The sequence below is a fragment of the Plectropomus leopardus genome, chromosome 4 (genome assembly GCF_026936395.1).
Source record: "Plectropomus leopardus strain MGB_pleo_1.0 chromosome 4, ASM2693639v1, whole genome shotgun sequence".
In the NCBI taxonomy this organism is placed as follows: Eukaryota; Metazoa; Chordata; class Actinopteri; order Perciformes; family Serranidae; genus Plectropomus; species Plectropomus leopardus.
Genome location: NC_142179.1, coordinates 35627781 through 35652717, shown reverse-complemented (window position 1 = coordinate 35652717; position 24937 = coordinate 35627781). Strand labels below are relative to the sequence as shown.

The 24937-nt window shown below is 39.0% G+C and overlaps 2 protein-coding genes across 3 annotated transcripts in view; both read left to right on the top strand.

Moving 5' to 3' along the window:
• LOC148189821 (uncharacterized) overlaps positions 1 to 7875 on the top strand; it is a 56821-nt gene extending 48946 nt beyond the window's left edge. For both annotated transcript variants that reach the window (XM_088076053.1, XM_088076052.1), the window contains exons 9-14: positions 150 to 269; positions 5534 to 5572; positions 5653 to 5706; positions 5904 to 5957; positions 6054 to 6161; positions 6249 to 7875. In XM_088076053.1, the coding sequence (XP_087932179.1) occupies positions 150 to 269; positions 5534 to 5572; positions 5653 to 5706; positions 5904 to 5957; positions 6054 to 6161; positions 6249 to 6314 (441 nt within the window). In that variant the 3' untranslated portion in view covers positions 6315 to 7875. The remainder of the gene's footprint in view (positions 1 to 149; positions 270 to 5533; positions 5573 to 5652; positions 5707 to 5903; positions 5958 to 6053; positions 6162 to 6248) is intronic.
• A 30-nt stretch (positions 7876 to 7905) lies between these two features.
• Positions 7906 to 24937, top strand: part of LOC148189820 (uncharacterized) — a 48117-nt gene continuing 31085 nt past the window's right edge. Inside the window, exons 1-21 of the mRNA XM_088076026.1 lie at positions 7906 to 7938; positions 9238 to 9291; positions 10353 to 10397; positions 11294 to 11347; positions 11439 to 11483; positions 11587 to 11640; positions 12307 to 12351; positions 12461 to 12514; positions 13277 to 13321; positions 13414 to 13467; positions 15779 to 15823; positions 16857 to 16910; positions 17222 to 17329; positions 18019 to 18072; positions 20412 to 20465; positions 20575 to 20619; positions 20726 to 20779; positions 20919 to 20963; positions 22121 to 22174; positions 22273 to 22326; positions 22605 to 22658. Coding sequence (XP_087932152.1) covers positions 7906 to 7938; positions 9238 to 9291; positions 10353 to 10397; positions 11294 to 11347; positions 11439 to 11483; positions 11587 to 11640; positions 12307 to 12351; positions 12461 to 12514; positions 13277 to 13321; positions 13414 to 13467; positions 15779 to 15823; positions 16857 to 16910; positions 17222 to 17329; positions 18019 to 18072; positions 20412 to 20465; positions 20575 to 20619; positions 20726 to 20779; positions 20919 to 20963; positions 22121 to 22174; positions 22273 to 22326; positions 22605 to 22658 — 1104 coding nt within the window. The remainder of the gene's footprint in view (positions 7939 to 9237; positions 9292 to 10352; positions 10398 to 11293; positions 11348 to 11438; positions 11484 to 11586; positions 11641 to 12306; positions 12352 to 12460; positions 12515 to 13276; positions 13322 to 13413; positions 13468 to 15778; positions 15824 to 16856; positions 16911 to 17221; positions 17330 to 18018; positions 18073 to 20411; positions 20466 to 20574; positions 20620 to 20725; positions 20780 to 20918; positions 20964 to 22120; positions 22175 to 22272; positions 22327 to 22604; positions 22659 to 24937) is intronic.

Genomic DNA, 24937 nt, shown 5'->3' with positions numbered 1-24937 from the left:
GATCATATATGAGAGGACCAACAATGCTTTTGTGGGTCATTGGGTTTTCATTTGGTTTAACCAAGGACCTTTGGGTTATTATAAATAGTAACTGTGCTTTAACTTTGAAAGGTTGATATATAGCAGCCCCTCAATCTTTTCTTCTTTAGGGCTCTCAAGGTCCACCAGGCCTGGAGGGGAGGAGAGGGGCTCCAGGGCTTCCAGGACCTCCAGGACTGCCCACTCTATACCTATGGAGGAACTCTGAGGAGGACTGGGCAGCTTTTAGGGTGAGTCTGGATGCAAACACCCATACTGCAATCTAGCTGGAACTACACTCAACCCTTAAGGATTTGGACCACGCTCTAGCACCACCAGTACAGAGTGTTCATCATCTTTTTAGTTCATTTGTTCTCTTGAGGTTGTCTCAGACCAATGTCCTCCATGTCCTTGCCACTCTTTGTCTATTCCAGACCGGTAATGTCACCCTGTCTTAATACCACACTATTCCCAAGCCACTTTCTATGACTGGGAAAAGCATGTTAGTTACTATAGTGACTATAAACATGAGAATGCCAGTGCCACAGTGGCAGCAGTCGATAAACTGGTCTCAGGTATAATACTTCAACAGCTAACATCCCCATGAAAAGGTTTATGTTTTAAAATCAGCCTCAGTAATGAGACATTTAAAAAAAAAAGCTAGAATTACTGCCTTGCGGTTGTATGCCTCTGCCAACCAATCACATTGTAGTTTACATACATGTCTGTCCAGACTCATATGTAGCCATGACAGTGGACTGCTCAAAATATGGATGTTGCTGCAAAGAAGCTACAAATTCTAAAACATGGATGCTTCACACACATCTTTAACCCAGCAGAACAGAAGATCTATACAATCAGCACAGAGTCATGATGAACACCAGAGGTTAGTGTCACCAGTTCAGCATCTGAACAAATGTCCCCTGCTTTGCTCTTTGCTTTTAGTCTTGAATAATGGCCAGACAACACAGCACAGTGAAGCTGACCTTTGACCTTTTGAATATTAGCTGTAATCACTGTCATTTTTTTTTCCTTTTAGACATTTGTGTGCAATTTTGGCAGAATTAACATATGAGTTCTTGAATTATAGCCAAAACATGAGACTGGAACACATATGATGTCACAGTGACCTTGACCTTTGACCTTTACCGCCAAAATTTATTCAGTTCATAACCGAGTCCAAGTGGACGTTTGTGACAAATTTGAGGAAATTCCCTCAAGGTGGTCTCTAGATAACATGTTCATAAGGATGGGACGGATGGACGGACAACATAAGAAAAAGAATCATAAAAACTAGATCCACTCTTGAATGTAAACAGATCATCCAAGTTTTTATGTTTATCGCAATCTATATATAGCATTGGTGAAAACCTTGTCTCCAGATTGTTACGTTTTCAGTAACTGAGGGGAAAAAAAGCCAGCTTCATTTTCATACTTCCAACATTCGTAATCATCAAGGAAACCCTTTATATAATTAACTGACCACTTGGGCTATTTTGGAATTCAAAATCAGTAGTCATCACCTCTATTGGTTATGATAACGTGGTATTCAGTAAAAACTTCGTTTAGATCTGGGAACGAGGTAAGATCACTTTGGCAATGTTTGATAGGGTAATAAAAGCACAAACAGTCAGATAATTAGTGTGTCCAGATTTCTATACCCCTTTATTCAGAGGTAAACCGAAGAACCCAAAATATTGGTCATAAACTGTGTGTGCACAACTATGGTACATGAGATGGGTCAAAGTTGAACCAGTAATTTGTTATTCATAACACTAAATCTCAATGCCCAAACTATATATGTAAGATCTAAAATGTAATAAACCAGATTTATCTTTATTTTTGTGAAAATGTGAGAATCAAATGAGTCATACAGTGTTTGTGCTGTGATTATATATATATATGTATATGTATTTCATGTAGGGCTGAGTAATCCTCTCCTGGTGTGTCCACAGTGTATTTAGATGGCCGCAGCTCTCTCTCTGTGCTCTCACAGACTGTAATGAGAGCGAAGTATCTGCCAAGCGTTAGAGCTGGAGCCCATCCAGATCTCATGCCTGGGTCAGGCCCTGTGCTTTGCTTTTGACCAGCTCTGTGAGCTGGGTCGAGCTGCGTGTGAAAGGCCTCAGTGTTGACGCTCCTTCAGAGCACACTGAAGGCTCTGACTGCTCCGTCCACAGAGACACAGCAAGACTTAAGGGAGGTCCAGGTCCTCTGCCAGTCTGAGCTTCACCTTGACAGGGTTGGCTAGCTTCCACTCATACCCCCGCTGCAGCGCCATGGCCAAGACAAATATGACCTGGAGCAGCAGCGCTGGGTGGTGTAATTAACCAGAAGGACTCCTGTGTGCTTGAGTTTACGGCATATCTCTTGACTCCTAAAGTTCAACTGTGTGCCGCATCGCTTAACAATCATCAGAGCGCTACATGACACACCACATGGAGCTCTCAGCACTTTGTCACACGCTCATGTCTTTTGACTGCTACAAGTGTTACATGACATGAGGGGTGAGAGCCAAGTTAACCAACAGTGCTCCCGCAGTTGTGTTCTCACTCAGCTGTCCTGTTTGAATGGCTGTGCTTTGAGTGCGTTTACCCTGCCCAGCATTCTGGCTTATGTGAGAACTTGTTGAAACAAGAAATAATTTTATCCATCTTGTTAGCTCAAATCAAATGACATGGCAGATAAAAAGAACATCTCATCTCACATTGGAAAGTGGAGACAATAGCTGCACCATAATTGGTATAATTTCAGTACTGTTGAAAATACAGACGCTCCTCTTTATTTTAAACTGATAGGGATATACTGTATTGAGGTGATGTATTGTTGGATTGGTAAAAAAGAAAAAATGCCTCTGCCCCTGTTTGGGAGTATTGACACATATAACTTTATCTTAAGGTGACTTCTTTCAGCCACGTGATTTTCCTTAACACAACCTCTCTGTTCAGCCCACTGATGTGTTGGTATCTGCCGAGGCAACAACTATCATTGGGTTCTGCAGCAAGAATCTATACAAGAGGGGTGCTTATTTTCTTATCTGTCCATTATTCTATGGCCATAGAGCAAGAATTGTCATATTAAGCTAATTACATATTAGACACACAGCATCATAAACAATATAATGTCATGCATGCTACAGTTGCTTCTGTTGCCAGCAGCCCAGCATTTACATTTTTATGCCTTCACACCAGCAACGGTCATGGCAAGAGGCATTATGTCTCAAGTTGTGCCTCCATCCCATTGTTGTGAATGCAATATCTCAAAAACACCGTGAGGGAATTTGGCACAAATTTTCACTCGAACTCGAACATGAATCGATGAGATTTTTATGCTCAGAGGTCAAGGTTACTGTGACCTTGCATCTGTCTCACTCTCTTGATTGCAATATCTCAAGAAAATCTTGAGGGAAGAAGTCAAATGGGCTGCTGATGTAAAGATGTGAGGCAAATTACTGCCTGATTAATCAAACACCAGACAGATCTCCCCAAAAACTATATAATTTTGCCCTTACCTATTTATGTATTTTCTATAGCTGTTTATCAGTCTGGATAGTTTTGATGTGAGTTGCCAAGTGTTGAAGAAATCATCTGTAGAGATGTCTGACTTCTCTCAAATATAATGGAACTAACTAGTACTTGGCTTATGGTTTTCACGACCCCAGAAGAAATGAATTTCAAAAACTCAATGGCAATGTCTCCTTCCAGAAATCATGACCCAGTTACTCAAGATGATCCACAGACATGATTGTGGGCACTGTCATGCAGGAACTAACCACCAACCAACTGCATTAACATGCAGAAGGAAGCGTGCATTGACTCATGGAGAAGACGCTGGTGCTCGCAACAGAGCGAGATGTAAACATTAATGTCGCGCTCATCGACTGAGCTAACCTTAGCTAGCTCAGTGGTGCTAGGTATGGTTGCATAGACGCATGCTTCCGTCTGCACAGTGATATGCAGGAAATAAAGAAAGAAAAAAAATCCTCCATGAAACTGCTCACCACAAGGTCGGTCAATTACCCCGAGTAAACAGGTCATAATTTCTGCTTCTATAAGGCCGACATCTCTGACAACTCACACCAAAACTCTCTACAATGACGAATAGCAATACAGGTAAAAGAAAAGCTATCTGTTTTTGATTTGGTAGTGATCTGTCCCTTTAGTTGTAATGATGATAACGATGATGATGGTAATCACAACTGATCAGTCTACTAAAGGACTAAAGCACTGTGCAGTGCACTTGAGTGCAGCTTTGACACACTTACACTGTCCAGTGTATGTACGCTTTCTTGCAGTGACAGTGGATTTATTCTTGACATGATTTTAATGTTTAAGGGGGAGTGATCCAAAGCTTCTGCCACCCAGTTGCCCTATAAAGTTGGATTTCGGACTCATAAAGTTAGAAAGACATCTCTTGATGAGCTGAGGGTCACATTTGGTGTCCGGTAAAGCTTTGGTACATTGCTGTTCACACAGTGATTGCAACAATGAATCCAACACATTGTCTGACACTCCCAGTCCTTCACACACACAGGCAGCTGTTTGAACCAGGCACTGATGGTGGATCCAGAGATGCCAGAGCCATCTGACTGGGGGATGGACAAAGTGAAAACAGCTGGGTGGCAGGAGCTTTGGATCACTCTCCAAAACTGTGTCAAGAATTGATCCGCTGTCATTGCAAGAAAGGGTACATTAGACGGTGCAAGTGTGTCAAAGCTCCGCTCAAGGGCACTGCACAGTGCTTTAGTCCTGGACTGTTCGATTGTGATCATCATCATCATCATCAATGACCTGAGTGATTACAATAAGTCAATAAGTCAATTCAAATAGACTAGCACCAGGGGTCTGTTCTGTTAACTCTTGGGTATTATTATCCGTATAGTACAAAGTTTCACAATACTACATTTGTCCAATCCAGTGTCCAAACTAAAATCAATGTATTAGCAAAAGAATGTCCAAAACATGTGTTTAACATATTTTGACCTTGATGTTGACCTAAATGCTTTTTCTTGAATTCTGGTGATCTCAAAAGTATCACCAAATAAACGGACATCTCCAATTTAGCTGGAAATGACATCTCAGTTGTTTTTCTACACTGTTTGGTTCTAAAATTAAACAAATTTGAACATCAGATGGCGAGGATTAGCAACCATCTTGGATTTGACCTCTCATGGTCCCCAGAGGTCAAATCTGACTTCCCTCCACATCTGAAAATAAACATTATGGTATGCCCTAACTATGTTAGAAATGTCATGCTTTTCTCAAAAAGTTCACAATTATTGTTATTATCCATTGCACTATGAAGGTCTTTGGTTCTTGGGGAACTCCCCTGTGGGCTGTTCCCTTCAGGGAGTCCCCAGAACTGGTCATCCAAAAACACCTATTGACTAGATTTGTACTACCTTGATTATTTTAGCTTTAATTATTAACTTTTATTTATATTTATTGTGTTATGGTTCAATAACAATCGAATGTATAATTTTCAGTTCTAACTGTGACTGCTTCTTTTTCTTCAGAGATCACCCTTCTATCAAATGCTCAGAGCTGGATGGCCAGTGAGTAGCTCGGCTTTTAGATTTAATCTGACACACTCAATCAGAGAAAGTAACTGACTTACATTTCCCTTATTCTTAAGGTGAAGCCTGGCCCGCCTGGACCCATGGGTGAGATGGGCAAACCTGGCCCTCCAGTGAGTTTAACATCCATTGTGGCTGCATAAGTGATTTTGCATGATGAAGTTTTTTCATTCTTTAGTTCATTCTTTCACCTTTTTCACTGTCCTATTTTTCTTTTCCAATTTTGACCTGCATTTATCTTGTTATTGTTGTATGATGACTATATAAAAAGTATTTTTAAGGTTGGTATTAAATTGCACTCATTATTAAGGGTATTCCTGGAGATTCTGGGGACAGAGGACTGCCAGGACAGAGAGGAGACATGGTAAATGTTGACAATGAAAACCCTTTCCCTGACATCAGTTGCTGCATCATACAGTACCTGGTGACCTAATATGATGTGATTGTACATATGTCCTAGGGTTACCCTGGGCCAAAGGGCGCCCCCGGCAAGACAGGGAGGTTGGGCAGGAATGGCAGTCAAGGTATGGATGGACTTCGTGGACCACCAGGACTACCCGGGCTGCTGGTGAGAACTTCCAGTACTTACACTTTAAGAATTTGTCACTCATTAGTTTGCTTGATTCAGTGCCATTTATGGTTGTTCTCCCATCAGGGTCCACGAGGTTTTAAAGGAGAAGGGGCTGCACCAGGGGAGAAAGGTGATCAGGTGTGTGTTTGAGTAAGGCCTGTTTCACACAGCATGCATCAGCAGAGCATGACGACAGCCTTGATGAACTGCAGCGTGTTTCAAGCTTGTGGTGTTCACACACACAGTGTTGTTGCAATGTCACTGCTGCATCGCTGCCTGCTGCTATTAGTTCTGTATTTCCACATTCATGAGCACAAATTCCAACCATTTATGAAGTTGTGCAAGCTCCTGCACTGCGGACAACACGGCCCTGCAAATATTTCAAAATAAAATGCCCTGTGTCAACAACTGATGGGATTCTGTCCACACAGTGATGCCAGAGGGCTTTTATTTGGAAACAGAAGCAGGGAAGTTTCAGGGACAGACAACAGACAAGACAAGACAACAGATGTCTTTGTATTTCCTCATCTAGAGAGAGATTTTTTAAAACTGCAGTCAAATGTGGTATAGAGTCAATATAATCATCAAAACACCATTTTCACTGTCTTTTTGTGATGACAAACGCACGTGGCAGGATTAAAAAATTGGCAAGCCACCGTTTCTCTAGTTGTGCCATGGCTGTCACTCTGCTAAGACGCGTGTGACAAATGTTGCTTAGGTGGGCATTGTGGATGCTTTTACTTGTTAACATGGGTGCCGGGAAAAAAATACAACACATTTGGAGCTCTGCCTGCTGCGTTTATGGACCTTCAAAAACATCTGCATTTAGAGAGAGGACACAGGATGATACAAAGGGACACACATCCATTTAAAAGATGCCAAAAAATAAGTACATAAGTACAATGTCCTAACTGTGCAGGTTAATCAGTCAAACTCTAGGACACCAAATCAAGAATTTTGTAATAGTGGCAGCATCCAGTCTGACATAGTAACATTCACTTCAGTTTCAGTGCTTTATTTCCACTTTCTCCTTATAATGGTGGAAGCATCTGTTCCAATTTGATAGTCATAATTAGATAGATTAAAGACTTGTGTCCTACAAACAAAGTGATGAGGTGATTCTCTCTTCCCTCCTTCAAAAACTGCCATCATCACCATCAGTGGCTGGTTAGTTAGCTTGATTATTTCGCCATGCGCTTTGGCTAATGTCACACAGTGGAGAAAGAGAGACCTGAAAAAGGTGGCACTCGTCTGATGACAGCCCTGATCTTTCCTACCTGTTTCCTACCCTGTAACAAGAGCAGTAAATGAAGCATTGGGTTGTTTTTACATATGGAACATCTAGCTAATTATCTAGCTTGCTAATTCCACCATTCTATCATATTACCCTGGTTACAGAAAAAGAGGAATAAAGTAATACAACAGGACTGTCAATGCCTATTCATTCCGAAAGAACAACAGCCAGTGGGAAAAAAACACTTACATCCTCACTTATTCTGTCCAATGGTGTATCTGCATCACTCACTCACTCAAGAGCAGACATTGTTTCACATTGCTGGACTAACCAATTTGTTCTTTGTAAACCATTATGATTAAATGTAAAATTGCATGTTAATTTTTATATTAGTTACTGTAGTACTGACTACAGTGTGTGTTGAGTTGGTGGGAATGAAAAGCATTAATGTTAGTTAATTCAGGAAATGAAAGGAAATGAACTGATTTATGGCACACTGTTGCACTGATGCATCAAGTGTTTTCAAGTCAGAAGGATCAAGTCAGAGGGAAAGCATGAGTCACTGATGTTAAAGTCCAAGACAAGTATTATGTTTATGGTTTGTCCATACATCCTATGCCCATTTCTCGTGAACGCAATATCTCAGGAATGCATGAATTTGCATAAATATCCATTTGGACTCAAGGATGCATTGATTGGATTTTGGCGGTCAAAGGTCAAAGTCACGGTGAACTTGCACCTCTTTCATTCACGTAAAGGCAGTAACAGAAGAACGCCTTTAGGGAATTTCTTCAAATTTAGGACAAATGTCCGCTTGGAATTAAGGATGTACTGATTAGATTTTGGTGGTCAAAAGCTTAGTTCAGTTGGGGCGCCTGGTGGCTCAGTGGATAGAGCAGGCGCCCCATGTACAGAGGCTGTGTCCTTGCTGCAGGGTTCGATTGCTAAATGTTGCCCCCTCTTTCTCTCTCTCCCCCTTTCACGCTTAAGAAGTGTCCTATCAATAAAAGGCAAAAATGCCCCCAAAAAGTTATTAAAAAAAAAGCCTAGTTCAGTTGTTCCCAACTTGTGGCTCGCAGTCCAAAAGTGGGTCACAGGTCCATTCTGAATGGACAGCAAGTGACTTGTTTGCAAAACACAGACTTGATTTTGAAGTGCAGTGACTTGCAATGTATTTATTTTTCTGTGTTCTAAGAAAATAAACTTTGTGCTAAACAAACATTTATGATACTTACCTGTTTTGTTCAGCAAGATAATCCTCACAAGTGAACACCACTACACTACAGTTGTGTCGCCACCACCACAAGTCTGTAAAGCCGTGTTTGGCGCGGTTTGGTGTGATGACATTCTGTAGTCTCATTCAGCCAAATGTTAACAACCATCTTTGTAATGATATAAAGCTTTAAATTTACCGAGTGGGCTGTTGACTGATGTATTTTATGTCATAGTAAACAAAGCGTGATATTCTCTTCAGCTTGTGTTAACCACAGACCTTATTTAAGGCTTCTAAACAAAAAGAACATTCAAAAAACCCATTGACTTTGAGACTGGAGGTGACTGGAAACAGGTTTTAGGACTCATTACAGTGGTTCTCTGTAGAGCACAGTATACTATATTGGACTATGAATAAATAATCATTTCAGACACAGCTGCATGTACTACTTGCATGCACTGATTCTAGGTTAAAGGTCAACAACTGCACTGGAGTTTATTATGTTTGCTCATGATATTAATATTTCAGAGCTTAGATTAGCCCTGGTTTATATGAGTCCATTTGTGACTAATATTTGTATCAAGGTTTTCAAAGTTTTATTTTCTCTGTGTCTCTGTGGACTGCAGGGTTTCACTGGTGAGCCTGGACCAAGTGGAGACAGAGGGAGGGCTGGGGAAAAGGTAAAAACATAAAACATTGATTTATATGAATATCTTCCTCTTCTGCTGTGATCCTTTGTTCATTTTGAGGAGCTGCACATGTCACAAAGTTTGACTACACCACCATCTAGTGGTTAGAGAAAACCTCTGAACCTCAACCAAAGCTGCAGGATTTCGAGCTATTTCTGCCAGTGTTACTGCTGTTTTCACAATTACTTCGACTAGTTTTAATTCTACTTCTACTCTACTATTGTGTGCATGTCATTTTTTTAAACCCTTATTTTATTCAACATTTTTCAAGTGCACAAAACATAACATTGCACTACATGACCGTTTATGCAAAAATAAAAAAATAACAAAAAAAATTTATTGTGTGTGCCAATCTGATTCATATCTGATGTTCCCAATTGAGACAGTTGTCCACATATTTTATGCATGTAAGTCCAAATAATTTTGAAGTCCCAGAGATTCCCATGGTTTCTTCCATTTCTGCAGAAACAAATAAGTCCCTCTGTAAATATAATGTCCTTTTCTTTCCAGAATCACAACCACAGAGATCAAATATATCTACATAGAAAGTGTGCGGCACTTCTTCTGCCACTAGACGGCAATACCTGTGACCAATCACACCTGAAGCACTTTTTGCTCTTACTAAGGGTTTTTTCCTTAAGTCTAAATTCTTGCTTGTGTTGTATGTCGCTTTGGATAAAAGCAGCTGCTAAATAAATAAATAAATGTGGTTAATGTGGTTTCACCTTTTCAATATATCGCCATCTTAGAATTTTAAGTTTCTATCTGCGTTCTAAGCGGTTTTGAGATATTGAGCTTCAAAGATTTTCATCAGTCTAAATAGTAATAATGATATGAACCTTTTTTTTTTTAAATAAAAAGTCAAAATATGCATATAATTTAGAAAAAAACCCCACCTCATGTAAGGTTTATAAATTGTCATAGAATACGAATCTATGAATAACTCAATTTTGACAAACATGTCAGAAAGAACCTTACGGTGACGATATATTGATGACATGTAACCTGAAATATCAGGGACTCTTGATTACCTCTGTTTGTGTGCCTTCCAGGGATATAAAGGGGAACCAGGAGACGACGGACCTGCTGGCCTTCCTGTAAGAGTGAAAACTGGTTGAAAGTATTTAAAGCAGCGTTGCACTGATTTTACACAGTTTTCTTGTCATGGGAATTTTTTACTCCGCCTGAAACAATGTCCTCTGTGTCTTTGAAGGAGCTTTTTCAAATCTGAGAAAAAAATCCCTCATAATGTCATGTCTGACGTACTTGGTATATGATTACTGAAAAGAGTCTTATCAATCATAGACAATGAGCAGTGTCCTCTGCAAGAAACAGTGCCAGCACAGAAAAGCACTTTTAAGAAAGAATCATTACTATGCTCTGCAGTAAGGAACACCTCAGGAAGACTTCAATTCCCCTCATTTGGCACATAACTCGGCTAATTTGCACAGAAATGGTGTTCCATTGTATAGATGCACTTTATCCTGCGGGTCTTTTTATTCTTGACTTTTCCACTGTTGTCCCTCTGCCCTTTGATTTTTAATTTATATTCAGGTTGTAGTCCTTCAGTGTTTTTCTAGGCTTATGTTTGTTTTTTTTTCATCTCTTTGTTGTTTTTATTTGTTGTTTTTGACTGCTTGGCCCTTCATTTTCCTTTGCGACTGATGAAGTCTAATGTAATCTAATTTTATCTAATCTAATCTAATCTAATCTACTGTGTTATCAAGCAACATTTTGTAATAGCCAATACAATGGTTTTTGTTGGTCTGGTAGGTGTTTTTTTGTGTTTGACCTACAGTCCAAAACTTAGAGATGTATAGCTTTTATATGAAGTATGAAGAATATTATATGAAACATAGAAAAGAAGCAATAAATCCTCACAAAGCTGTGTAAATCAGTAGTGTAAATGAGTACATGATGAATTTATTGGGTAAGACAGTGATATAAATCAGTTTGACTTGATGTACAAATGAATACACTTTGTGTCTCTCAGGGTCCTTTAGGTAAAAGAGGCATTCAGGGGCCTCCTGGACCTGCAGGGCCACAGGTAGGACATCTATTTTACTGTATTGCTCTGACTGTGTCTTTATCCCTCTCACTGAAATGCCTCACTGTGTGCATTGATCTTTTTTAACCAGGGAGACCCTGGACATGAAGGAGAGAAGGGTCCTCCAGGACCAGCGGTGAGTAATGCAATAATTATCTAGTCACCTCACTGTGATTAAAAGAGCTACCTGCTGCTAGTGAAGAGATAACAAACACTGATGTTTAGATAATATGTTTTAGGGTGCGCCCGGGGCCACAGGTGGTTTGGGACCATCTGGACTGAATGGGTCTGAGGTGAGTTAATCCAAGGAGGCTTCGTCATGTTCCTTAAAATCATTTAAGTTACGTCAGCAAGGTGAAATACAAGTACAGGTGCATCTACAAAAATTAGAATATTGTGAAAAAGTCCAATATTTTCCATCAGTTATTTAAGAAAGTGAAAAGTGAATACATTCACATGTTTCAAGCATTTTTCAGTTTTAATAATAATCATGGCCTACAGCTAGAAAAATGTAATAAATATATTTAAAAAACAAACAAACATGTGACCCAAAAATACAGTCAAGCTAAAAGCTGCTACCAAAGCAACCCGGGCTTCAGTAACACCTCAGCAGTGCCACAGGTTCATCTCCTCCGTGCCACATTGATGCAGTAATTCGTATTAAAGGAGCACCAACCAAGTATTGAGTATATCAATGAATGTACTTTTCAGAAGTTGGACATTTCTTTAAATTAAATAAATTCCTGAATAATTTTAGGAAATATTCCAATCATTTGAGATACTGGATTTCTGATTTTCATGAGCCATAATTATCGAAATTAAAACAAAAAGGGCTTGAAATATTTTAATTTCCCTGTAATGAATATACAATATATGAAAGTTTACCCTTTTCCATGATATTCTATTTTTTTGCGGTGCACTTGTATATCGTTTACCGTGATTTTCTTTCTCTTGCACAGGGGGATCAAGGTCCAACTGGTCTACGAGGTCGTAAAGGCCCTCCAGTATGTTTCCACTTCACCCATTAATCTTTACATACAGTGGTGATAGAGACCTATGGGAGGAGAATCAATGCATGGGTGTAATCATTTAATCATACTGCATCTCTAACAGGGGCTGTCAGGATTAGCAGGAGAGACAGGCTCACTTGGACCTCGAGGGACTCAGGTAAATTCAATCAGGGAACAGCATTTTTGTCCCATTTTAGTCAAAGTTTACTATCTTGGATGGATGGACTGATAAATAGATATAGTGTGAAAGGTGCAAATACACATGTGAAATTTGGACCTTTCAAACCTTAAACTACAGATAATAGCAGCTGTAATCCATGACTTGAAAAGAATGTGGGGTGGGGACATAAAGTGGGGGACAATGCTCCCTTGTCGTCTTCAAACTTTCAGCCTTCATTATGACCTCAACTACACCCCTGTATAGATTTGTGAATGCATCTTAGAGGGTTGTGATGCTTTTACGGTACAAAATCTGTCAACAGACAGACAAAAAGAAATAAACAGGGCAAAATACACAAAACAGCATGTATGGTTGTTCTTGCAACGTAAGGTGTCACAAGGACCACATTTTGCCATATTGACACGGACACACAAAGACTCAAATGGCAAAAACAATACCAGCTGACGCAAAGTTGTTGTGGCTGGTAAATATTTCACGCCTTTCATACATTATGAGTTTAATTTATCTTTTAAGTCTCATTCACACTTTTTGAAAATATTCAATATGGAAGTGAATGAGGGTAACCTTTAAATCCATTAATCCTGCTCATTTATACACTAATGTAGAAACTTAATTTAAGTTATGGTGGAGACACTTGGAACTATATCACATTAAGTCAACTTTTTCATATCTTTCTTTAAGTATGGGGAAACAGAAATTGCTGTCTCTAGCTATAATTTATTGATTTGTCTTTCTCAGGGTCAGCGGGGCAGTGATGGCCCTCCTGGTCCAAAGGGGGAAATGGTAAGTTTTTATGCAGTTATCTGTAAAGTTGTGTCTGGTCAGTGTCCTCATTTATCTCATACTGCTACAGAGACTGCTTTTCTCTCTGACAGGGCAACATGGGACCTGTGGGACCAAAAGGATTACCTGGCATTGAAGGGCCCATGGTAAATAATATGAATTTATTGTCTCTAATGCTGGATTGCTATTTTTAGTGACCAAACCATACATCCTACACACAGTATACTGCGCAAATACACCTTGTGTGAAAAACTTGGATGTGATGTGCAACTAAAAAATGTCTGCATAACTTGTTGCTAGACCTTATGGATTTAAGTCACTAAAATGGGACTTGAGTTAGGCTTAACTGCTGTAACTTGCTTGAAACTTGACACCCTGAATACCAGACTTGACTCAAGACTAGCAATGAACATCTGTTTCTCAAGTTCTGATGTGAATAAATAAAGTAAAATGGTCTATTTATGACTAAAGATCATAATCTTGAATATGTAATTTTTAGACCTGTGCTTTGACTGGACTTGGTCTCAAAAGTAAAATGTTCAAATGGCATGTAGTTTTAGCAGTCAGCATTCAGAGACCTGATTGACCAGCTTTACTTGCAAGTTTTTTTTTTTTAACAAGTTTTGGGCCTGTCTCAACTGACTTATGCTATCTTGAAACTTGACATGGTGAGAGACTTCACTTGGGTTTGTCAGCTGACTTGAATCTTTACTTGAGACTAACTTTGACAAGACTCAAAACTTGACTTTGACTTATCTTGATTGACCTGAGGCAACTTGAGACTTGCTGTGACAATACTTGAGACTTAACTTGATATTGTCTTAAATTGACTTAAGACATGACTTGAGTGTCCCTCTTATCTGATTTTTGACGACTTGAGATTTGCTTTGGAAATTCTGAGATCTTACATGCCGTTATCTTGATGAATTTTTGACTCAACCCAAAATACATGCACACACTGAAAGTGCCGTATGATAAGGTCACTCCCACATCACTCCCATCTGACTCAGCAATCCTTTGTTTAAAACACAGCAACCTACCTCTACTTTCTTTCACTCAGCTACCAGCTACTGTAACCCCTCTGTATTCAAAAAGTGACTCTGCTTAAGGTCTCATGATAGCAAACACTTTGGAAACAATGGGCCACATGCAACAACGTTCTCTTAAATTTTCTGGTGAGAGAAAATATGAGAGAAGTCAACTCCAGATGTACAGAACGTTCTTAACCATTCAAATCTGCTCTGACAAGGTGAGCTCAGTGCTGAATCCCTCTTGATCATAAGTTACCTGTTAGCACAGGTAATGCCCCCTAAACACTATATAAGGGCAGGTTTTGTGCCGTGTGCAAAGACTCTGACACATGAACAAGATAGCTGTAAGAAGAAGAACTTCTGCTGAGTGAAATTGATGTGCAGGGCTGTTTTATAAACTTAAAGTAAATGTCACTTAATGGAAATGTAATAAAGTATTAAATGTAAAAGTACACATGTAAAAAAAGTTTAAATAAATTTAAGAATTCAATGTAATCAAAATAATTAAAAGAAAAAGCAGCAAGTCCTCATGTATACAGTGTATATAATAAGCTGGAATCGTGAAATGGTTTTTGCATGAAAATGGCTTACAAGATGAAAGAAATAGTTGCCAAATAATTTTCTAATTAACTGACTAATTGTTTTAGCTATATACTAATCTATTCTTTCATGTTTTTGGTTTGTGAGCAAAACTCTTTATTTGTAAAGTAGATAGAAAGTACAGTTTTTCCCTCTGAATTGTAATGGGGCGGAAGAAGAAAGTGGCTTGAGATTTAAATACTCAAGTAATGTAATGTAAAAGTAACCTCAGAGTTGTACTGAAGTGCAGTACTTAAGTAAATGTACTCAGGAAAATTACACCACTGGTCAGCAGAGGGATGCACAGTTACTAAAGGCACAGTGATTGGGAGCAGTGCACAAAGTATAGTAGTATCATTTCATAATCCTGCCATTATCATAACTCTAAAACTTCAACTAAATTTTCAGTATTTTTTCAAATGTTCCTCAAATGTAAAACGTTTTCCTTGTGTTGGACAACAATTTGCAGCCTGTGAAAATGAGATGTCTTTCTCTTATCTTGGTCAGAGTGCTCGCGACCAATTTTACTTAAGAGACGACCTAAAACACTGGTGAATCCCAAAAATCCCTGGGTACTAACAAAATAAGAACAAATCCTGGATACGAGCAAAAATAAGAGAAAATTTGTTCATATATTGTTTTTTGCATGAGGCCCAGTATTTTTGAATAGTTTATGTTTGTTTTCCGTATTTAACAAGGAAAGTAGCCCAATTTGAATTCCAACAGCAGAAAATTGTGGGTAAGCTACGATGATGCCAGATATAGCACGTGTATATCATATTTGCATAGCTCAAATGCAAGCGCGTCCATATATTAATATTTCCCTCTGCTTTGTTTGACCTTTTAGGGATTACATGGAGATCTTGGTCCAAGAGGATTTCCAGGTGGCACAGTAAGCAGCAAAGTCTTCTGTTTTCCGTTAAATGTCAACATTAACATTTAGGATTGAGGTCAGTTAATATCGCTCAAGGAGGTTATTATGCTCCATTTGAGCAGCATGATGTGACCAATAGTAGTCATGCGTCTTGGCTTTGCAAAAAGACTGATCAAAACATGCAGTGCAAGTTAACACACCTTACAAGATTAATTAAAAACTTACAATGCCTGGCTAGATGTACACATTTAGTGGCCATAGAGCGACACAATCAACTAAACTGGGTTGTGCTTCAGGCCACCTGCAGAATGTAACTTCAGTATTCACTGTTTTTAATGCTCTGGTTCAACCAGTGAAAAGCAGTAGAGCTTACTAGCTGATAGCTTTTCAATCGTCCTCACTAACTAGTCACTAATTATATTTACCGTAGAGTGCCCCAGGAACGAGTCCTAAAACATGGAAATGAGTTAGCATTTTAGCATCTTAGGTTCCCTCGTCTCAGAGTCACTGGGTTTTTTTGGATGGGTTTTTGGTTTGATGCCTTAAATAAGGTCTGTGTTTGACACAGAGAGACTTTCATGTTTTGTTATACAACATAAAGTATGTTACTAAATACCCAACTGTGAACTTTGAAGCTTTCATGTGTCTTAAAAAAGCAATTGCTGACAAATGACTAAATAAGGCTACAGAACATCATCACGCCTTTGTGATTGTAGTGTAGGTTGCTTATGGCCTAACATTGGCTTTCTGGTGATTATAGTTAGGCTTAAAAAAATCAGGAATATGTTGTTTATTTATGAAGATTTTCTTGCTGAACAAAACGTGTAAGTATCATCAACGTTGGTTTGGCACAGAGCTTATTTTCTGCAATAATCCAGAATCCATTGGATTATTGTAGTACTAGTCCCCTAAGCTTTCTGATGAGGGAACCAGAGCAGTGCTAACTTCCACATCGGCCTACAGAGAAATGTCATCCCCCAGACCAGAGCGTCACAGAGCGTAACAGAAGAAAAAATATTAAAAGGAAAAATGTCATGTCATGTTTGTTCAGGGCTTCAGAGGACTGGACGGTGAGAAAGGAGGCGCTGGACCCAAAGGAGACAGAGTAAGAGGAAGACATTGTTGTGATGATTCTTGTATCACCACTACACTATTTTGACCTAATCCAAAAATTACAAATCATACTGAATTTAATAGAGGAAGGCTGATATTTATAAAGCTATGTGAAACCTTTAAAAACATCAGTAAATATTTTCTTGGTACAATTACAGTAAACTAAGGAGATAGCGTGTAGCCTTTGTCTTATGCCAGTTATATTGCTAGCACCAATGTTTCCCTATTTTATAAACTGCATGTCCCCCAAATCCCATACAAAACCAATTTAAGGACTAAAAAACCTAACAACTGCTCTCTCAGGGCCCACCAGGTGCTGTGGGGATCCAGGGGCGTCAGGGAGAAAGGGGGGAACGTGGAACCTCAGGTCCTCCAGGGGAGAGAGGTCAACCTGGGCCCCAAGGGAAACAGGTGCAGATCCAAATATCAGATATCTCTGGTGTTTTAGTCCCAACATCTGCTAATAGTATTAGTTTGTCAATAGATGATTAACTTGTTAAACTAAATGTCAAAAAATGTCTTGACCCCATGAAACCTGTTTAAGTAGCTGTGCTGAATTTCTTATTTTGTGATGATATTTTGTACAGCTTTTTCTTATATCAATTTACCAATTAACATTGTGAGATGTGCTTGTATGGCTTTCCATTTAAAATACGCAAAACATTGCTTACAATATTTAACTCAAGAGCCACTTGCTGGATATGTTTACGGCTTTTATCCACATCTCTGTATCCACATCCCCCATTATCTGAGATGTAGTGAAAGTCTTTAGCAAAGCCTTCTCTTTCTCCAAACTACTATTTCTTGGGTCCAGTTAACCTTTAAGCTTAATTGCGGGACTAGTCTAATTCAAAAAGATAAATACTAAATCGTGGTAACACCAGAGAGTGACCATAAGAAACTTAAAATATCCGTCTGTTCATCTGTCTGGCATTAAAATAACTTGAACACTAAAGATCCATGATTAAAGGCTAAATTGTATCTCTGTTGCCTTATTTTTGCATGTAGCTATAATGAAGACCTTTTATACATTGACAGTGTGGTGGAAGAGCGTGTTATGTTCCATAATTCTAATGAGTTCCTCTGTCATGTCTCCTCAGGGTGAAGATGGGGAGGCTGGTGTTGGTGGAGTGGTTGGGAAACAGGGGCCAAAGGTCAGAGGCCTTTCAGGCTGTCTGCTAGTAAAGCTAAGAAACTAGAGCCAGATCTATCACATCTTATATCTACAAACACATTTCTTACATTATTGCACTCAGCAAAGTCTGACTGAGCTTTTGAACTAAGTGATGATGACAAATGACCACTGCTTCTGCTCCTGTGTGTACCAGTACTACTTCTACTGGTAAAGATTTGCCTCTGTTACTGCCATTACTAAAAAAAATGCCCTGAGAGGCAAGGTGAAAGAAGAACTTTTTGCAGGTAATGTTGGCCCAAACAACAAAGTTTTTCTCCTATGTTGCAATTCATATCATCTACATAGGAGATAAACTTTTAGGCTTAATTAGTCTGTTTTGAGAGTAAAAAAGCTATGCATGGTACAAAGGGCATTCACAGATCAGCCAAATGTAGCATAAACAAAAGGTTTTACCTTCTTAGTTAACAAAATACAAATTCCCACTGTTAAACATAATGGAACTGTGCAGCTGTGCTGGAAGGATTTTATAGACTGAGTCACAGTGTTTATTTACAATAATTTTTGGCCAAAAAAACCCTTGCATCACGTACAAAAAATCTATCTAGTTTTTAGCGACTTTGCAAAAAGTCACACCAAAAAAAACCCCCAAAAAACTCAGTACCAGTTTAAGTGCACTATACACTATAAACTATATTTAAACTCTCTGCACCGCTTTACCCTGGCATCAGACAGCCTTTTCTGACGGGGAATTAAAGCCATTATATCAAAGCCTCCAGACTCCATTGCCAAAAACAGTCATTTTACTTTGCAGAACACTGGAGTTGCTGGTCTACCACAGCCTCAATCGGTTAGTGTGTAAGGTAAGGTGGAGAAAATATTAAAAATAGACTGATACTGATTTTTTTAGGGTACTAAAATATGTTTTGCTGCGGCTCTGTCCACAGCAGCACACATTGCTTAGCTTCTGTGCCACCAGATTTGGCATATTAAAGTTCATGTTGAAGCAAAACTGTACATAATATATACATAGCAAAAAAATGTCAGATGGTTTGGACCACAGTGTTTTGCATATCTCTGCAATTGAAATCATTTGCCAGTTGTTAACCCGGAAGTGATTATTGTTGTTAATATAACATCACGATGATTTGGTCTATTTCATATGAACGAGTACTGCCAGCTTGCAACATACCATATGCGCATGTATGCAGTCTACTCTGCGCGTGACTGAGCAAGAGAAATATCATTTAGCTGCTAATTGCTCTGCTATGTTCACCAGGTAGTCTCTAACTGTGCCTGCTTGCTGTTTAGTGCTGAGCAGGTAGACGGAGGGTTGATCAGAGGTTTGTCACAGATAACAACTGGCGGCTGCTGCGGACAGTAAAGTTGCAGGCCATCAAAATTGTGATCTGAAAGAAGCTATCAACTGGAGGAACTGCTGATTTGGTTTGATTATTCTCTGTGGGTTCATTACTACAGGTGACATCTTACAGTTAGTCATTTGATCCATTTTAATACAAAATATTAATCAGTGCAACATAAAAGTATGAATATATAAATAAGCTTGAAATCATAGTGAGTAAGATTTAAGGTCAGCAATTATGTTTTCAGGTCCATCTTTCCCATTCTTTTGAATGCCTTATCTCAAGAGCAGCTCAAGGGAATTTCTTCAATTTTTCACTTGGACTCAACAGTGAACTGATTAGATTTTGGTGGTCAAAGGTCACTGTGACCTCATCTGTGTCATTCTTGTGAGCGCACTGTCTCAAGAACACCTTGGAGGATTTTTTTTTCAAATTTGTGCAGATAGCCACCTTGAATCAGAAATTAACTGATTAGAATTTGGTTTTCAAAGGTCAAAGTTGCTTTGACCTTACAAAGCATTTTTTTTGTTATAATTGAAGAAATCATATAATGATCATGACAAAATTTTACCAAAATGTCCAGAAGCATATAATTATGAAGTTCTGACATTTATTATCAAAAGGCCGAAGGTCAACTTCACTATGACATCAAAATGTTCTGAGAAAACACTATTCTGGCCATTATTCAACATTGTCATATCTTAGGCACAGAAGAGGAGATACGTGGACAGATACTGAATTGGTGACACTATTCTTGAAACTGTACTGACTATAGAGATCTTCTTTGCTTGCTGGGGGAAGATGTGTGTAAAGCATCTGTGTTTTCACAGACATGGATGTAAACTTAAAGTGTTACTTGACTGGTTCATGGAATCATGCAACCTCAAGGCTGTCATTCTAGTTAAAAATGGTATCAGTTATGCTTTAAAAAGTAGTGAATACTCTGTCATGTTTTGTATAGTATAAAGGGGAATCTCTGTTTTTATTTATATTAAAGGGCAACAGAGGTACCCCAGGAAAAAATGGAAAATTAGGACCTAAAGGACCAAAGGTAAACATTATCTTGACAGGAGAAACTCATATTAATCATATTATATTCTTGCTGTGCAATTATCTATTGTTTCATCTTTATTTAATTGGCTTTCTGTCTACATTGACAGGGTCGTACAGGACTCCAGGGCCTCTTTGGTCTGCCTGGAATGCCGGTAAGAACGAACAAAATAAGCTGCATCTTTTTTTATTTTTTTATTCAGATGGTTACGTGTAAACACTAAACCATATGTGTGCATTTGCTTGTATGTATTGTTTCAGGGTTTTAGAGGCAGAGTTGGGATTGAGGGACCAGAAGGAAAGCCTGGTACACAGGTTCCCATTTTATAACTTTTCATCTCATATGATTCTGTTTTTGCTGCATTCTTTTGTTTTTGCCAGCTCCATCAAGCCATCTCAACAATTTGTACTGAATATTGTGATACATGTGTAATTTAATATGTCTTATATGCAGGGCGTTCCTGGTTCTTTTGGCTTTCCTGGCCCTAAAGGAGACAGAGTGAGTTGTTAATTTTTTTAACCGCCTGGGGATTAAACAGGGTGGCATTATAGACTTTATAAAATAATAGACATAGCCACTGCAGCATCACACGTTGATTTGTGAACTCCTGCTTTGAAGCATCAAATTTGGCATTTTGGCCATTGCTATATATGTGACTTTCAGAATTTCAGAATTGACCATATTTGGCTCCTAGCTTAGTTAGCATGGTGCATTTACTATGGTTAATCGTGATAATGGTAATGCTAACTTTTACTGGCATAAAAGCAGGTTTAAAACCATTCAAACAAAATTGATTCAAGAAATAGAGAAACACAACATCAGACTCTTAGAGGGTCTTTTAGAATAACCAAACACTGAGCAAGACTTAAGGCGACCAAAACGTTAAAATCACAAAATCACAAAATTACATTACCTAACCAAACATGTGCTTTCAAACTGTCAACAGACTGCATCTATCTTCCACTCAAAGTGGCCACACTCTTAATTATACATATCTTTAAGCCATAATAAAGTGTAAACAGGTGAATTAAGGTGAAGGTGAATTAAGGTGAAAAAGCCACCCCGTACAGTTGTCATAAACAAGAAAATTAGCTATAAAAACCAAAAACGCTTTTTGTGCCAGGCTGTAAACATGTTTATTTCTGCTGTTAAGTTTGGCATTTTAACACGGGGCATTTTAACACAGGGATCTATAGAAATTGACTTGCTCTTGGAGCCAGCCTCAAGAATGGCAGTTTTTGGCATTACTCCAAAAACTGCAGTTAAGACCGCTGCATTTTTCAGCTCCAGCGGTTGCTGCTTGGTCATTAGTCATTTTGCTTGTGTTATTGTGTGACTTTGGTGTTTTGAAGGGTTAGTTTGAATTCACCAAAGCCGGGCAATAATAAAATCAAACTACTGATGAAGGCAGCGGTAGACCAGCAGCTCCTGTGTTCAGGGAGGTAAAAGGAGGAGGAGGAGTCTCACTGCCTGGGGAACGAAGCTGCTCCTTAATTTAGTTTAGATTTAGTTTCTCCGTAGTTTGGATTCTTCATGCAAATTCAAAGTAACACAGGATGGGTAATTGATCTAGAAGTGGTCATTTACAGGGGCGATAATAAAATAAATAAGCAATAAATAAATGAAATAGCTTCATGGTCTGTTTTCACATGAAGGGGTTTCCAGGTGTAGCTGGTGATCCAGGGAAGGCAGGTGCTCCAGGAACTCTGGTAGGACAATACCTCTACTTCTAATCACTATATTGCCAGACCACTTAGGTGATTGAAGTTTTTAACATACTCACTGTGGTAATATGTGACTTCAACAGGGTCCTCCAGGAAAGCCAGGTCAAGACGGGATCCCTGGAGCAGCTGGGGCGAGGGTGAGCAGGTCACACTGTCTTCTTTGGATGATATTGAATTATTTTACTGTTTTTCAAGATTCGATCCTTCTCAATGCATATTTTATAGCATGTTCTAGTTAGGTATTAGAAGTAGTGCCCTTTTAAATTGTCTCCCATTATGGGTGGTGGTATTTTATTTAAAAGACAACAACAATAAAGAAAGAATGCAGTAAAGGATGAATTAAAGTTATCAGTGTTGATGATTTTCAGGTGTCATGGTAAACATATGGAAAAAAGATTTTAATGTCTCTCTTAAGGGCCTCATGGGGAAACCAGGGTTGATGGGCCTTCAGGGACCAGTCGGCATGTATGTAAGTGACTGTCACAAGCTGTTTACGTAGCCACAAAGCTGGCTAAATGAAATGTTTCTTTTCTTTTGAAAGTATACAGTGAGAAAGTTAGTTTACACTTCTGTAGATTTACTTAAGGAGTATTTGAATGTCACCCAAGAAGAGGCCTTTTGTTTATGAAAGAAAAAAAATCCATGATTACTTTTTCAGTGTAAACAACAAACCTATAACATAGAAACTAAGACTTTTCTCAGAAACAGAATTAGAATCAAAATACTTGATGGATCTCCGGAGGAAAATTCGAGAAGTTCTACTGCTTAGGTTTCATAAAAAACAAACAAACAAAATTCAGAATACAAACAGAAACAAAAATTGAAAATATGGTTAAATGCTCTCAAGTATTAATAATAAAAATGATGACAATAACTAGGTCCAACTCTACAGATTTTACACATCAAAGTTTGTTTACACATCAAAGATTGAGTTGCATTGTGGGTAATGTGGGCTGAAGGTTTTGTCATAGATGAAGAATGTGTGGGTTATAAAAATCAGTTGCTGCATCCGAAATCCATGCTACAGACAGTTGTAATGTACTTTTTTAGCTGTTAGTACCGCGGCCCCCAACCTTTTTTGCTCTGTGGACCGGATTCATGAAAGATGATATTTTCATGGACCCGCCATCAAGATGTGGGGGATAAATGCGACAAAATAAATTGATACAAACGGCAGAAAACACAACACAAAGATAAAGTGCATAAAAAATACAACTCACCATAACGCTGAATCAGTGGGAGGCCTGAGCTTGTTTCTCTGCAACGAGACGGTCCCATCTAGGGGTGATGGGAGACAATGACACCCTAAGTGAGTTCCTTATGTCCAGTCTACTCCATGATTTTGTTTTGGTTGCAGTCATTGCAGAAAACCTCGAAGATAGGATGTTGGAAATGGAACCAAGGTTTTTCAGTGCTTTTGTGGCAAGCTGAGGATATTCTGCCTTGATTTTAATCCAGAAGACCGGCAGAGTTGTTGTCTCCAACATACTGTTAAAGCCACCGTCATTTGCAATCTCCACCAGTTGATCTTTGTCTAGCATGGACATGCACGATTCACCTGGTATGTTCACAAATGGGTTGCGGATCCATTCCTTCGCAGTTTGTGGGTCTTTTGTGGTTGTGAAGTAACGCTTAAACTCTTTTAAAAACAAAGATAGGTGATCCTGCACCAGCTGGGAGAATGAAGGTCCAGGCTCAGTCTCTTCCAAAATCCCTGCTAATGTTTGAAACATGTCAAATGTCCCTCTGTTCACCTGCCATCTCCCTGTTTGGCTTTGAATGCAGCTACTTTATCTGCCAACTTGAAGACAGTTGTCATTCTCCCCACTGACATATTGAGTTCATTAAGCAGGTTGAATTTGTCACACAAATAAGCGAGTATTGCGACCCATTCCTTGTCACTGAAATATGCTGCCAGTGGTGACTTTTTTTTTTTAAAAAGAAACCTCTACAGCAGCTAACTCAAACACTCTGGCTAGCAATCTCCCTTTAGATAGCATCTTACCTCTGTGTATAAGAGAAGGCTTTTGTGCTCTGCATCCATCTCCTCACTGCTCAAACAAATGCGAGTTAAGAGCATGTGCTTTGATGTAGTTAATAGCTTTAATGACATTCAGGTGACATTTTTTGGCTTAACTGTGTGACCCAACCCAGTATCAAGGGGCAAATATGAGGCCAAAGGCCCTTAATTCCCGTAGGTTGGCACAACACAAATTTAGTGGCTCAAAGGAGAGCAGGAGATGTGCATTCAGTTTCACAGATAAAAGTTTATTTAAATATTAAGAATTTTAGGGCTACCATACCTGAAAAAAATGAACCAATAATAAGTTTTAAGACAAGAACTTTCAAGAAATTTCACAGGTTTTATAAATTGTTAAAACAATTAACCGCCAAAGGTTGAACTCCAGTATAAAATGACGCCAATATTGGATAGGCATAACTAGGCAGGGTACTTACCACAGGGATATTCTATCACAGACCCCAACAGATACCACCCATGAGCACACAGTGATTAATAACACTTCAATCCTACCCCGCAACTCCCACTGCAATTCACACTGCAAGGAAAAGCAGATCTACAGGGCACTCCTGTGACCACCACCATTAGGCCTACCACACTGCATGCACAGAAGTGGATCCCACGCGTACTCCCTGCAGCTTGTCCCACTGCCTATAAAACCATAAAAGCAAATCAAAATGTGAACTTCAGTTGGTTGAGTTTCACAACGGGGTAAAAGACATTCCTGA